The 15,826-nt window shown below is 39.4% G+C and overlaps 1 protein-coding gene across 15 annotated transcripts in view; it reads right to left on the reverse strand.

Annotated features, from left to right (window-relative positions):
* The window catches only part of TTLL5 (tubulin tyrosine ligase like 5), a 278,708-nt gene that overhangs the window by 261,024 nt on the left and 1,858 nt on the right, over positions 1-15,826 (reverse strand). For all 15 annotated transcript variants that reach the window (XM_040641619.1, XM_040641627.1, XM_040641626.1 and 12 more), the window contains exons 2-3: positions 14,722-14,890; positions 8,489-8,595 (exon numbers count right to left, since the gene is read on the reverse strand). In XM_040641619.1, the coding sequence (XP_040497553.1) occupies positions 8,489-8,595; positions 14,722-14,795 (181 nt within the window). In that variant the 5' untranslated portion in view covers positions 14,796-14,890. The remainder of the gene's footprint in view (positions 1-8,488; positions 8,596-14,721; positions 14,891-15,826) is intronic.

Raw genomic sequence — 15,826 nt, forward strand, 5'->3', positions numbered from 1 at the left:
AGTATACATCCATTCAAACGAATGTACTATTCGTATAGTTTGTCAAAAGGTTTTTAATTTTTTTAGATTAAATGTTTAGAAAGTGAAAGAAGGGGCGCCCAGGTGGCTCAGTCGTTAAGCGTCTGCCTTCGGCTCAGGTCATGATCCCAGGGTCCTGAGATCGAGCCCCGCATCGGGCTCCCTGCTCAGCGGGAAGCCTACTTCTCCCTCTCCCACTCCCCCTGCTTGTGTTTCCTCTCTCGCTGTGTCTCTCTCCATCAAAGAAATAAAATCTTTAAAAAAAAAAAAAGTGAAAGAAAATCAGGTGTCTTCATTATGATAACTGTGATCACCGACATCTCCATTTCCGCACATGCAAAAGCCAAAACATCATCCATGCTGGAGACAAGAAGTGTGCCTGATTCCACACCTGTTCTGCAAGGCTCACCTCACAGTGCCAGGCCATGGGGAAGGGAGTCACTAAGGCATGCAGAAAAACAGAGAATGATTAGCTGGGGACTGGGGAGGAAGGGGAAATGATAAGAGAAAGAGGATGCCTTTGGAGTGGAACTGCCAAGGGCTCAAATTCTGGTTCTACCACTTCCCGCCTGTAATTGTGAATAAATTATTTCTCTATGGTCAATTTCCCCACTTGTTAAATGGGGTTGATAATAAAGGTACTTACCTCATGGGATAGTTGTAAGCACTACATCAGTTAATACCTGTAAAACTTTTAGAACACTTGCTGCTACATAGTAAACGTTTTTTTCTTTTTTTTTATTTAAATTCAATTAGTCAACATATAGTACATCATTAGTTTCAGATATAGTGTTCAATGATTCATCAGTTGCATATAACACCCAGTGCTCATAGTAAAAAAATTTTTTAAATAGCAAAAATGGTAAAAAAAAAAAAAAAAGGTAAATATATGGTAAAATAGCTATTAATACATAGCATCATATGTAAATTATGCATTATATAGCAAATTTAAAAGTACAAATGCTATTAATACTTTCTCCTACTTTGCCTAACATAGAAGAAAAATGCGATTATCACCGCACTCAGTGACCCAATTCTCACAGTGTGTAAGTAGTAAGTGGTGACCAACTACTTCTAATCCGCACCAACTAACTACAACCCAACTCTGATCCATTGCACATGTTCCAAAAGGGGAGTTCAAGAAAGGCAGGGTGGACTGACATAAAGCAAGTGTGATTGCTGGGGATTTTAACTCACATTCATGTTCTGCATCCAACAGCCCTGCATCCAATAATGCTGATTACCAGTTATAAACTGGTGACCCAAGGGCCAAATCCAGCCTGCAGACATGGTTTGTTCATTCTTTGTGGTGTTTTAAGCATAAAACTGAATTAGTCGCTAATCTTTTAAAATTGCAAGAATTCATATAAAAATCTCCATTTCTGGGCTTCACTTGAAAGACCTGGCAGCCCTGGGCTCTGCTCCCATGGCAAGAGTCAAATGGAAGCTTGCAACTATAAACTGAACCAGTCCCACTGTCCAAGAAATAACCACCTTATCCATATTTCCTTCCATATAAAAACAAGAAGCAGGGCATGGTATTGGTCCTACTAGCAAAGTGCCAGACATCTGCTATGTGAGCTTCTGAACATGCACTGCCTCGACTCCACCATGACACTAAGAATTTCCTCTTCTCCAACCACCCACATGTTCGTCAGAAGGCAACCTAAAGTGCTAGGACTCCTGGTAAATTCCAGGACTGGCAGCAGCAAATTAAAACAAGGAACCAATAACCTGTCAGCATAGAAGCACCTAGGGAGTGATGACATGCCCTAAGAGGTTTGGACAAAAATAGCCTGAGAAACTAGAATGAAGATAAAACGGTCATTTTTTTTTTACTTTTAGAATATAAGAATAACCCTTTCAATGGCAACACAGTGTAGCTTGGCCTTCCTGTCAGAAAATGAGGTGTATACCTGTACTGTTGAATATGGTAGTCGTTAGCCACGTATAACGACCCAGCACCTGAAAAGTAACTAGTGTGGGGTGCCTGGGTGGCTCAGTCGGTTAAGCGTGTGACTCTTGATTCTGGCTCGTATCATGATCTCAGGGTCGTCAGATCAGCCCTGCATGGGGCTCAGTGCTGGGCATGGAGGCTACCTGAGATTTTCCCTCTGTCCTTCCCTCCCTGCCTTCCTCTCTCTCTCTCCTACTCTGAGAAGGAAAGGAAGGGAAAGGAAAGGAAAGGAAAGGAAAGGAAAGGAAAGGAAAGGAAAGGAAAGGAAAGGAAAGGAAAGGAAAGGAAAGGAAAGGAAAAAAGAAAGAAAGGTAACCAGTATGACCAAGGAAATGAATTTTTAATTTTATTTTAACTTTATTAATTTAAATTTAAATTTGAAAACTGACACTTGATTCAGTTATTGGAAAACTTGCTTGGAACAACCTGAACATATGAATTTACTTTTTCAATGATAATGCCTGTAAAATCTAAATACAGATTAAAAACTTCTGATGAAAATTTTGTGCCACACTGAGATTTTACACTTACAGTGTAAAATATATACTAGATGTCAAATATCTTTTCTTTTAAAATTTTATTTATTTGAGAGAGAGACAGAGCAAGAGCGAGAGCGCGGTGGGGGAGAAGGGCAGAGGGAGAGGAGAAGCAGACTCCCCACTGAGCAGGGAGCCCTATGTGGGGCTCAATCCCAGGACTCTGGGATCATGACCTGAGCCAAAGGCAGACGCTTAACTGAGCCACCCAGGCGTGCCTAGATGTCAAATATCTTGATGAACTTTTTCTATATTCGGTAAATGTGGAAGTGATATTTCGGATTAAATAAAGTATATTATTAAAACGAATTTCACCTATTTCTTTTTTTTTTTTAAGATTTTATTTATTGGTCAGAGAGAGAGAGTACAAGCAGGGGGAGAGGCAGAAAGAGGGAGAAGGAGGCTCCCTGCTGAGCAAGGAGCCGGATGCAGGACTCAATCCCAGGACCCTGGGATCATGACCTGAGCCAAAGGCAGACGCTTAACTGACTGAGCCACCAGGCGCTCCCTATTTCTATTTACTTTTTTTTTAGTAAGGCCACTGGAAAACTTACATATCTGGGTTGTATCATATTTCTGTTGGACAGTACTAGCCTACACAAATGCAAATTTATGAAGCTGACACATTTAGGGCAAATTATAAAATGATGTTTCTTTCTAGGAACAGATTACCTTAAACTGAAAATCTCTCGTCTCTAAAATGCAATCCCGGGGGCACCTGGGTGGCACAGTGGTTAAGCATCTGCCTTCGGCTCAGGGCGTGATCCCGGCGTTGTGGGATCGAGCCCCACATCAGGCGCCTCCGCTATGAACCTGCTTCTTCCTCTCCCACTCCCCCTGCTTGTGTTCCCTCTCTTGCTGGCTGTCTCTATCTCTGTCAAATAAATAAATAAAATCTTTAAAAAAATAAAATAAAATAAAATGCAATCCCATTTACATGTTCAAAGTATATGCAACTTTGAAAAAAACATGGAGATAGTAAGGGAAAAAAAATTTCTGGAATATTTCACAAATAAAGCATATGAAATCATACTGTACCAAAAATATTAATAGTAAATTCGATGAAACATTTAACAGATAACAGAAAAAACAAGGCCGGCATCTAACACTCTAAGATCTGCGGAAGATAACTAATGCCCCAGAAACACTTCTCAAGGGGATTTAAACACAGGATTATGATCTGAGCAGATCTATGTCAGCTATTTAAGAGAGGAGGAAAAAATAAAGACCCAGAGTATTTAACAATTCAGAACTCTGAGGCAGCAACTAGAAACACTCATTCTAATTGTTCTTTTCAGGGGCACCTGGATGGCTCAGTTGGTTAAGCATCTGACTCCAGCTCAGGTCATGATCTCAGGGTCCTGGGATAGAGCCCCATGTCAGACTCTGTGCTCAGTGGGAGTCTGCTGGAGATTCTCTCTCTCCCTCTGCCCCTCCCCCTGTTTGCACTCTCTCTCTCTAAAATAAATAAGTAAATCTTTTTTAAAAATTGTTCTTTTCATAAAGGAGGGTTTAGAAAATTGTGAAACCTTAAAGAATCGGAAAGGCACAGAAAATTCAAAAACAAAGTTTGAGAAAAAAGTTCAGTGGCTTTTTCTTTAATCACAAGAATGTGTACGGGGTGGAAAAGACATTTAAGTTCTAAAAACACAGGGACCACTTAAACAACAGGATGACAACACTGATGGATACTAATTTCCAGTAAATGTTAAATGTTAGGTACTCTAAAAAAGAAAAGTCTGCTTATTGCCATAGAATACAGAGATTCATTTACGTGACAAGGAGACCAAAAGAAGTATGTTTGGGGGAGATTATTTACTTCTGTTGTTTTTACCCACCTTTGATGTTTTGACTCCAATCATGCTGAGAGGGAGTTTCTTTGCAAATGTTAGCAAATCTCCAGTTCCTCCAAATTCAGAGAACACAAATGAACCATATCCCTTTAAGTGGTAACCTAGCAACTTGATGAAGGGATTAGAACAGGACCCTTGGGGAGGGAGGATGCAAATCCCAGAAGCAGGTGTTCGCTGTCCTCTGAACTCCTGGCTTATTATGGGGTAAGAACAGACCTTAAAGTCATTTCAAAGTAGAACAGATCCTATTCAACCAGTAGAGTAAACAGCACAAATTTTGAGTGCCTACTAATGTGCCAAATATTAAATGATCTCATTAATTCTTACAATGCCTGCAAGGTAGCTATTATCTCCACCAAAGACTAAGACAGGTTGAGAGAGTTTAAGTGATTTGCCCCATACTCACAGCTAGTAAATGCCAAAGCTGGGATTTGAACCAATGACTGAGAACCCATGTATAGACTCTTTCCACTCTATCACACATCAGTTCAGATCCACGGTACTGTAACCTCTAAAGATAGCTACAGGCTAACCCCAGAATTCAGAGCACTGCTTAATATCAAAGAAGAGTAGAAATAAATGAAATTGAGAATACAAAAATAGAGAACATAAGCAAAATTAAAAGTTGGCTCTTTAAAATGATCAAAATTGACAAACTTTTAGTTAGACTGACTAAGAACAAAAGAGAAAAGATTCAAATTACTAAAATCAGAAATGAAATGAGGACATTACTACTGACCTTACAGAAATAAAAAGGATTACATAAGAAAACTATGAAAAACAAATAAATAAAAGAATACTAAGAATAATTATATGCCAACAAATTAGATAAACTAAATGGCCAAAAACTAAAAACACACAAACTACCAAAACTGCATCAATACAAAACATGAATAGACCTATAACAAGTAGAGGTTGAATCAGTAATCAAAAACCTCCCAATAAAGAACAGCCCAGACTACATAGATTCACTGGTGAATTCTATCAAACAGTTAAAGAATTAACAGCAATCCTTCTCAAAGTCTTCCAAAGAAGAGGGGGGAATACATTATACGAGGCCAGCATTACTCTGATACCAAATCCAGATAAAGATATCACAAGAAAACTACAGATCAAAATCCCTTATGAGTACAGATGCAAATACCCTCAACAAAATAACAGCAAACCAAATCAAGCAGCATATTAAAAGGATTATACCATGACCAAGTGGGCTTTATCTCAGGAATGCAAGTATGATTCAACATACAAGTCAATCAATGTAATACACCACATTAATAGGATGAAGGAAAAAAAACTCTCAACTAATGCAGACAAAGCATTTAACAAAATCCAACACCCTTGCATGATAAAAAAAAAAACAAGAAAGGGGCGCCTGGGTGGCACAGCGGTTAAGCATCTGCCTTCGGCTCAGGGCGTGATTCCGGCGTTATGGGATCGAGCCCCACATCAGGTTCTCTGCTATGAGCCTGCTTCTTCCTCTCCCACTCCCCCTGCTTGTGTTCCCTCTCTCGCTGGCTGTCTCCATCTCTGTCGAATAAATAAATAAAATCTTTAAAAAAAAAAACCAAAACAAAACAAAAACAAAAACAAAAAAAACAAAGGAATAGAAACTTACTAAACATGATAAAGGGCATTCATGAAAAACCCACAGCTCACATCATACTGAACAGTAAAAGACTGAAAGCTTTTCCCCTAAGATCAGAAACAGGAAAGAAAAAGTTGCCCATTTTTACCACTTCTGTTTGATATTGTACTGGAAGTTCTAGCCAGAGCAATTAGGTAAGAAAAAAAATAAAAGGCATCCAGGTTGGAAAGGAAGCAGTAAAATCTCTACGTGCAGATGACATGATCTTAGACACAGACAGTGCTAAAGAACACACACACACAAACTATCAGAGCTAATAAATGAGTTCAGCAAGATTTCAGGATCCAAGATCAACATACAAAAATCAGTTGTATTTCTGCACACTGGCAATGAACAACCCAAAAATGAAGTTGAAAAAACAATTCCATTTATGATAGCATTAAAGAGAATAAAATAATTAGGAATAGAGTTAACCAAGGAACTCTAAAACTTATACACTGAAAACTACAAAACATTGCTAAAGAAATCAAAGATGACCCAAATAAATGACAAGACATCCCATGTTTACAGACTGGAAGACTTAATACTAAGACGGTAATATGCTCCCATCACAAGCCCAACAGCCTTTTTGCACAAAAGGAAAAGCTGATCCTAAAATTCATACGGAATTGCAAGGGATCCTGAATAGCCAAAAAATCTTGAAAAAGGAGAGTAAAGTTAAAGGACTCAACAACCCAACCCAATTTTAACACTTAGTACAAAGGCAGAGTAATCATAAACAATGTGGCACTGGTATAAAGGTAAATGGAATATTAAGAGTCTAGAAATAAACCCATACATCCAAGTCAACTGATTTCCAGTGACAGTGCCAAGACCATTCAGTAGGGAAAGAATATTCTTTTCAACTAATCACACTGGGACAGCTGGATATTCACATGCAAAAGAATGAAGGTGGACCCATATCTCACATTATATTAAAAAGTTAACTCAAAATGGATCAAAGACCATTTAGCTCTAAATGTAAGCACTTAACCTATAAAACTCTTAGCAGAAAGCATAGGGATTATGACCTTGGATTAGGCAATGGTTCCTTAGATATGACACCAAAAGCATAAGCAATGAAAGAAATAAACTGCATGTCATCAAAATGAAAAACTTTTGCTCAGGAGAGAACACTATCAGGAGAATAAAAAGACAAATCAGAAAATAGGAAAAAGAATTTGGAAATCATATATCTGATGAGGGTTTAGTATCTAGAATGCATAAAGAACTCTTCTAACTCAAGAACAAAAAGTCAAGCAACCCAATTCAAAAGGCAAAGCAGGGTGCCTGGTGGCTCAGCTGGTTAAGCGTCTGACTCTTGATCTCAGCTCACTCAGGCCTTGATCTCAGGATCATGAGTTCAAACCCTCACTGGGCTCCACACTGGGTGTGGAGCTTATTTAAAAAAAACAAAAAACAAACACACAAAAAACCAGGCAAAGGCTCTGAATAGACATTTCTCTAAAGAAGATATACAAATGACCAAGAAGCACATGAAAAGATGCTCAAGGTCATTAGTCATCAGGGAAACGAACATCAAAACCACAATAAGCTACCAGTTCACATACCCAGGAGAGCTATAATCTAAAGAACAGAAAATAACAAATGTCAGGGAGGATGTGCAGAAAATGGAACTCTCCTACATTGTTCGTGGGAATGTAGAATTGGGCAGTCACTATGGAATATCCTTTGGCAGCTCTCTAACAAGTTAAACACAGAATTACCCTAAGACCCAGCAATCCCATTCCTAGGTATAGACCCAAAAGAATTAAATACAGGTGTTCAAACAAAAACCTGTACGTAAATCTTCAGAGCAGCACTATTCACAAGAGCCAAAAGGTGGAAACAACCACCAACTAATCCATCAACAAATGAATGGATAAGCAAAATACAGCCCTCCGTGAAAAGGAACAAAGTACTGACGCATGCTACAACATGGATGAACCCTGAAAACATTATGCTAAGTGGAAAAAGCCAGACACAAAAGACTACACATTGTACGAGTACATTTGTATGAAGTACCCAGAATAGGCAAATCAGAAGAGAGAAAGTAGATGAGCAGTTACTACGAACTGGGGTAAGGGGTCACCGGGAGTGACCGCTTAATGGAAATGGGGTACACTTGAGGATGATGAAAATGTTCTGCAACTAGACATGGTGTGGGTCGTACAACACCGTGACTGCACTAAATGCCACTGAAGTGTATGCTCTAAAATGTTTAAAAGGGTACATTTTGTTTTGTGTCTTTTACCACAAAAAATAACAGTAACACATATACACATAATTCTGAGGGAAAAAACTCACAGAAGGAAGGCAATTTAAGATGCAGAAAACTTAAGAAATTCCAAATAATCCTGAAGTATAAAAAAAAAAAATCATGAGATTTTTTTTCTCATGGCCAAGGCCCTTTTCCTATTTACATGTGATATCAACTTCTGTAAGACGAGGTTCCTGGGGCCATGCCCACCCTGCCCGCCGTGGGGGAAGCCATACCTACCTCCAATTACTCGAATATTGTTGTCCTTTGTCAGAATAGCCTCAGCATGGAACACCAAAACTGGAATTCTCCTGCAGCCTCCAGTCCACATGATACACGGATGATCCCTACAGCCGTAACAGAAGGCTTTTATTAATTGACAGCTCAAAATCTGAATTAATGACTGAAGCAGATCATTGTGGTTTGCTGCTTGGCAATTTTCCCTCCTCCTGGAACAAGAATCCCAAATGTCCTATGGGAAACCATTCAGCTCCCATTCTTAGCCATGGGGTCTAGTTAAGATGAACTGCGTCCCTGCTCCAGGGACAGGCTTTGATTGGCCACAGCCAGTCGGGGCCTTCCACCCCTCAGCTCTCGTTAGTGGATCAGGAATGAGCACACAAACCAACTGTAGCCAGTGAGTGTCAGAAGATATGTTGTGAGACCCTCTGAAAAAGAGGAGCTTTCTTTCTCTCCTATGGCAGCGACGGGAGAGAAGGTCTCTTCTCCTGGGTGGTGTAAGAGAATGAGGTACGTAAATACAACTGTCATTTTGTGACCTTGAAAGGAAAGCCTGGAGCTGCAGGTGAACGAGGAACTCAGTGGGAACCCCACCAGAAGAATGAGAAAAATGAGATCCTGAGAGGCAAATGTGGAGTTGCAGAATCCAGTCGTTGCTAAATATGAGTTCATAAAGTCCCTTTATGGGGGACGGTGGGGAAAAAAATCTTTAAGATAAAATTTAAAAATTCCTTTTATTATTTAGGACAAATTATGTTTTAATCCCTAGCATACATAAAGAGTCCTAACTAATATACAGCATTCACAATCACTTGCCCTTTTACACCCTATAGTCCCTTTTTAAGCCAATTTGATAACCCATCCTAAGATTCGGAGCTAGGAACCCAAAATTAATACAAGCGCTCCAGTTAAAACCACATATTGTAAACCAAGCCTATACTAAATGGAACAATATTTTTCTCCAGAAAAGGATCTCTGACTTTTACTCTCTTACCCTATCCTCAGGAAATCTCTGTTTAATCAATCTTAGATAGATGTGTATTTACTGACAGATAAGGAAAATCTTCAACCTCCTTACTGCCAGGGAGTTAGAAGGTAAAGAAATGACCAGAGTCCCTACTATGTGCCAGGAATTAAAGTAAAAGCTTTCGCATGTTATCTCACTTAGTCCTCTTGCCCGCACACCATGAACTGAAAAAAAGGTGTCTCAGAGAGGATACGTGATTTGCTCAAGGTCATGTAGCTGGTTAAGTGAGGGAACAGGTATCTGAACCCAAACGCCTGCCTTCNNTCTTTCCACCCTTCCATCTCCCTGATCACACTTCAGTGATGTTTTGTATGCAGAACACCTTAAATTCAACCCTTTGGGAACCTGCACTAATCAATTCCTTAAACAGAATAAGATCCATTCAGCCAAAATTTGGGCTGCTCTCAAAAACTCACATGACCACATCCCTTAAAAAAGGTCATACTAGGGACAACTGGGTGGCTCTGATGATTAAGCATCTGCCTTAGGCTCAGGTCATGATCCCAGAGTCCTGGGATTGACTCTCACATCCGGCACCTTGCTCAGCAGGAAGCCTGTTTCTCCCTCTGCCTGCTGCTCGCCCTGCTTGGGCATGCTTACTCTCTCTCTCTCTCTCTGGCAAATAAATAATATCTTTAAAAAGAAAAAAAAGAATTATACTTTAAAAAAAAGTCATACTACAAATCTCAAGGCCAAGTCAGACCCTCCCAACCCAAGTTTAAAAAGATCCCTGTTTTGAATGCACAGGCTGCCAGGCTACCAATCTGAGAAGTGAGGCAGCCTTGAGACTTGGTATGAACTGCCAAAGTGTTTTAGTAAGGAAAAGCAAAGAACACCATACCTAGTTCATTTCCTGTTTTCTAGAACTGGAATGTGGATGCTTACTACTGTTCCTGCTTTTTGACTTGGGTAATAGTGCCCATTTGTGAGAAAAGGTATTTATCAGGGGCACTTTTTAGCAAGAAGGATTTTTGTGTGTGTGTGTGTGGTTTGCTTGCTTTTTAATCTTAAACACCTGTAAAATGTGGGCAGGGGGCCAGATGATTCCTAGGATCTCTTCCAACTATAATTTTTCCACTATATTTCTAAGTCACAGGATAGAGAAAAAATAGGCAGCCTGAACTGCAGTCTTGGACAGAAACTCTGGAAATTATCCCAAGCTCCTTGTCAATCTAGCACTAGCTACAAACTGGCACCACTGTGCCTTCCCACTTACGAACAATGGATTACTGCTATAAGTTAAAACGCCTGACAAGGGTCAGGAACACAATAAATAGCTATACGGCTGAAAAGAGCCAAGGCCCTAGCTATGCTATTTGTGGGAAGCCAAATCCTTGTCAAGAGAAATCCTTCCACTTACAACCTATAAAAAGATAAAAGAGGTGGTAGAAACATTATGAATTCAGTATGGTCAACTAAAACACACTTATGGCAAGATGCTACGTTGTCAATAAAAGCATGCTCCCACCAGGTGGTGCTAAAGGCAAAAGATTCAAATGGTGAGAAAACTGAAAATTGGGACTTTATTGTTTAAAGATTTTATTTATTTATTTGACAGACAGAGAGGCAGCGAGAGAGAGGGAACACAAGCAAGGGGAGTGGGAGAGGGAGAAGCAGGCTCCCCGTGGAGCAGGGAGCCCGATGCGGGGCTCGATCCCTGGACTCGGGGATCATGACCAGAACCGGAGGCAGACGCTTAACAACTGAGCCACCCAGGCACCCCTGAAAATTGGGACTTAAAATTTTCATTCACACCGGAAACTGGCATATATTAAGAAAATATGCTCTTATGGGCATGAACGAACATAAGGCTTGGATGCTTAACTACCGAAGAAGAACAGTTTCAAGGTTTACTTTATTGAAAGCCTAACAACATTTTGGTTCTTAAGAAGCAATTACATGAGGCATATGTATTATTCACTCCTGGGACCTAGCCTACATAACTCAAAGCTTTGAGGCCTAATTCATACCAATGCCCCTGCTGGAAAGGACTTCCCCACTTCCATCCATCTGATCCCACACTTAGGCCCAGGACATCTCACCACCCCCATGGAGCCTTCGCCCAGCTCCTCCAGCCCACAGTGATGCCTTCTGTCTCTGAACTCCTGTAGTGCTCACTGTATAATCATTTGTTGAAGACATTTTTAACCCCCATGTATATGTTTATGAACTGCTAAAAGGCTGGCTTTTATGATAGTAACTGAAATTATCTTTTTAGTGCCTGAAGAAACCTTATATCAAATCCTTCCACAATCTACATATAAATTTTTATTTGGGATCCGCTCGCAAAATATAGAAAAAAATCCCCTTTAAGTTTAGTATCTGAAATAATGCCATGCAAAACAAGGATTTCCTGGACAGTTTCTAGCCCTAACGTCCAGGATTGCCAGGTGTTAACACTTTAATACAGCGTTGGGATCTCAGCAGATCTAGCAGATGTCCATGGATATACATCTTTGGATCACATCAACATCCTTAGATAATTTAAGGACTTACAACTTCCAGAACCTTAAAAATGTAAGCATATTACTCCAAGCGTAAATAAGATTGACATAAGATTCCTAATGTATATAATAAGTGTCTGATAGACAAGACACGAACCGATGGAACGTTAACAGTCAAAAGTCAACAGGAATCTGAAAGGAGGAAGAGCAAAAAATCCATGAGTCTGGATTGGGGTAGGGAATTACACCTGTATGCTCACTAACTTCTAGTAGAAATTTAGCCATTTCTCAATTATGAATATAGGCAACAAAGCATTATCCGTGCCTTTGAGATTGTCTGAAATTATTTTTTTTTTAAAGATTTTTATTTATTTATTTCTTTGACAGAGACAGCAGCTAGAGAGGGAACACAAGCAGGGGGAGTGGGAGAGGAAGAAGAAGGCTCCTAGTGGAAGAGCCTGATGTGGGGCTCGATCCCAGAACGCTGGGATCACGCCCTGAGCCGAAGGCAGACGCTTAACAACTGCACCACCCAGGCACCCCTGAAATTATATTTTTAATACCATATTACAGTTGTTGCAGATATCTCAAAATATCATTTACATTTACCACGACTTCTAAGTTATGGTACTTGTTAAACTTGCCACACAATCACCTGTGCCTTCCTCATCTGGCATGATGAGGCTGCACAACGACTTGGCAGCTGTCCTCCCAATCATTCAGATGCCAAATGGTGACACGTCACAGCGGTGGTCCAGACACCGACGATGCTTCCCAATATTCCCCCCTTATAAGTGCTAATCAAAGACTACACCCACAGGGTTGGGGCGCCTGGGTGGCACAGAGTGTTCGACTCTTGGTTCCAGCTCAAGTTGTGGTCTCGGGATGGAGATCGAGCCCCGAGTCAGGCTCCCCACTCAGCACAGAATCTGCTGGAGACTCACTCTCCCTCTCCCTCCACCCCCCCTTCTCTAAAATGGATATATAAATCTTAAAAAAAAGAAAAAGATTACCCCACAGGGTGATGAGCTTATGCAAACGAGCAAAAACAATCTTCATGCTGTCTTTAGAAAGTAAAATTTAACTTTCCCATGTTTTAAATGATTAATCTTGTTGTTTAATGCATTAATTAAAAAGCACATATTACTATATCACAAGTTGGGGTTTTTTTAATTTTAATAACTGTATTTCAATGTAATTGGTATTATCTGCAATGATATATATTTTAAGCACCTAAAAATATTATTCTGATAAGGAATACATGGCATAAAAAAACTTAAGAACCCCTGCTCTAAGATGATCTACAGCATAAAACTTCCATTTATTTATTTGTTCTGTTGGTCACTCAGGTGGAAAGTATTTACCAAGTACCCACTACAATATTAGGTTGAAAATCTGAAATTGTCAGTATTTGACTAGTTTTAATTTACCAAAACAGCAATTTCATAGAGTTCACCCTAATACTCATCAGACCCAACTCATAAGCCCACTAATAAAAGAAACAGTCATGAAGTAAAAGAATGATCTTGAAATTAGACTGAAGCTTGCAGAAGTTAAAAATTTTATAAACTAGGTAAGAGGCAGCACACAGAAAGCAAAAAGTCACAAGAACATAAAGTGACCAGAGGGAATTATCCATTTAATTATCCCAAATAAGACTGACCCAAATATAACGTCAAATCTCTTTTCTTTTCCATGACCTAACAGTGATGAGAAACCCTTCCCAAAGCTTTATGAATGATTCAATAATTTTTTCTAGTTACATCAAATAATGTTATCTTCTACTTTATAATAAGAAATGCACTTTAAATTCAAAATTAAAGCCAGTAAGAATAATGCCTTAACATTTATATAGCACTTCATCATTTAAAAAGTAATTTCATACATATCATTCTATTTGGCCCCTACCATTCCCCTACAAAACAGCCTTGGAGGTATTATCCCAACTTTTCAGGTTACATAGCACACACATATCCAAAAGGACTCACAGAGAATCTTAGAAACTAATCTTAACTCTAAGTCAGACTCTCTCTTTGTGTCAAGTAATAATGCTAACGGAGGCAAAATAGCAAAGTACCTCAAAATCCACAAAAACTCGGTCTGAATCTCAAACCATCCCTTACTCTCTCTGAGTCCCTGAAAAAGTTCTTTGATCTTTGTGAGGCTAAGCTTACTAAAGTGGGAATAATAACATCTTCAGATTAAATGAGACACATCAGTTAAGGCCCTTACAATCGTCTATGCTAAATGATAAGCTGCACTTATCATCATTCATTTTTATTGTTATGAGAATCCAGCTATCAAGAAGCTAGACTCTACCTAGAACAACTCAGGAAAGCAATGTGGTTCAATGGCACAGCACAGGTTACAGAATTCTAATGTACTGTCCCACAGTTACTCTGGTACATTACTTGACCTCTCTATATACGATCATTCTATCATTGTAAAGGCTTTTGAGAATATAACATAACCTATCTCACAGAGTTTGGAGACCTCCTTTGCTTGAATATCTACAAATTTAAAAGTCTCCTATGTTAGGAGCTCCAAACAAGAGTTCACAAAAAGCAATATCTAGAGCCTCCTCTCATTTCAGATAGCCAATGGTGACCAATTCATAAAATCTTGGATTAGATTGTGGATAAATACTAAAGCCAGAGTCAAACTATACCAAAGGAAGGACTGCATAAAAGAAGGTATAAGTAAAAGAGAATTATTTTCCACCCTAAAGGCAAAGGGTCAAAACCAGGCTCGCTCTTACTTACTCTTGGCTTACCACCTCCTCATCCTCTGAGGACGATGCTGTTTCCTCCAGGTCCCGGGCCATCACGACTGGCATTTCCTTTAGGGTTTGTCATGCAGTCAGCAGATGGGGGCCTCGGAGACCTTTCCTTGCAGATTCACCGGATCAAACAATTTAGGTGGCACTGTTTCCTGCAAGAAAGCCAAATGATTTGAAACACAATGGCATTTTCTATTTGTTGATTATTGCTATTGATCTTCCAAGTAACAAATATGAATGTTTACCTAAACGGTGTCCAATGTCTAGAAGCTTACCTTCTATCACAGTGCTTCTATCACTTACGCCACAAAAATCAAGGTTTTTTTTTTTTTTCAAAAACATACTGTCTGTCCTCCATGTATTTAAAGAGTTGTTACTAAATTTGAGCTTCTCGTTTTTCTTTTATATGCTAAACCTAACAAGGATTAGCTTCTAGGAAAGTCCGACGTAAGTGGCTGATTGACTAAAACATAGACTCCTTGCTAGAAAAGCTTAACCTGGGTTAAAAACAAAAACTCAAGATTTAGGACCCTTGAAAATATTTCTTTAGACACTAGGATAAGCACACAGCTGAAATGCCTTCATATTTCTCTAAAACAAATTCAACCACTAAACTAAAAAATATATTCTCCTGAATCAAGGTGATAAATAGCTGAAAAAGAACAAAAAACAAACAAAAACACTGTCTTTCCACTCTCAAAAATTATTCTCCCTTACTAAAAATCACAAACTATGACTTGAATCTCACAGACATTAAAATTAGCTATTTACCATAACCCTATTACTCAGAGATAACCCTCTGATGTCTATCTTTGCAAATCTTGTTTTGTTATGCATTCAAAATATGGTAAGATCGTAAACGGGACAAAAACCCGCCGATCCCGATAATGATCCCTACAGATCTTCAGCGGAACGGGTAATATCTAAGAACTTCAAAGGAGTTCTTCCGAGGATTCCCAACAGGATTTCTCGATCTTTCCCAAATGTTGGGAAGTCCTTTAAATTAAAACAAGCAAAACCTCCAAGCAAGGAAGAGATGCCAAACCTGTCCCAGACTGCCCGCAGAGTCTGGAGAGAGACACAGAGAT

The sequence above is a fragment of the Ursus maritimus genome, unplaced genomic scaffold (genome assembly GCF_017311325.1).
Source record: "Ursus maritimus isolate PB19 unplaced genomic scaffold, ASM1731132v1 scaffold_25, whole genome shotgun sequence".
Classification (NCBI taxonomy): domain Eukaryota; kingdom Metazoa; phylum Chordata; class Mammalia; order Carnivora; family Ursidae; genus Ursus; species Ursus maritimus.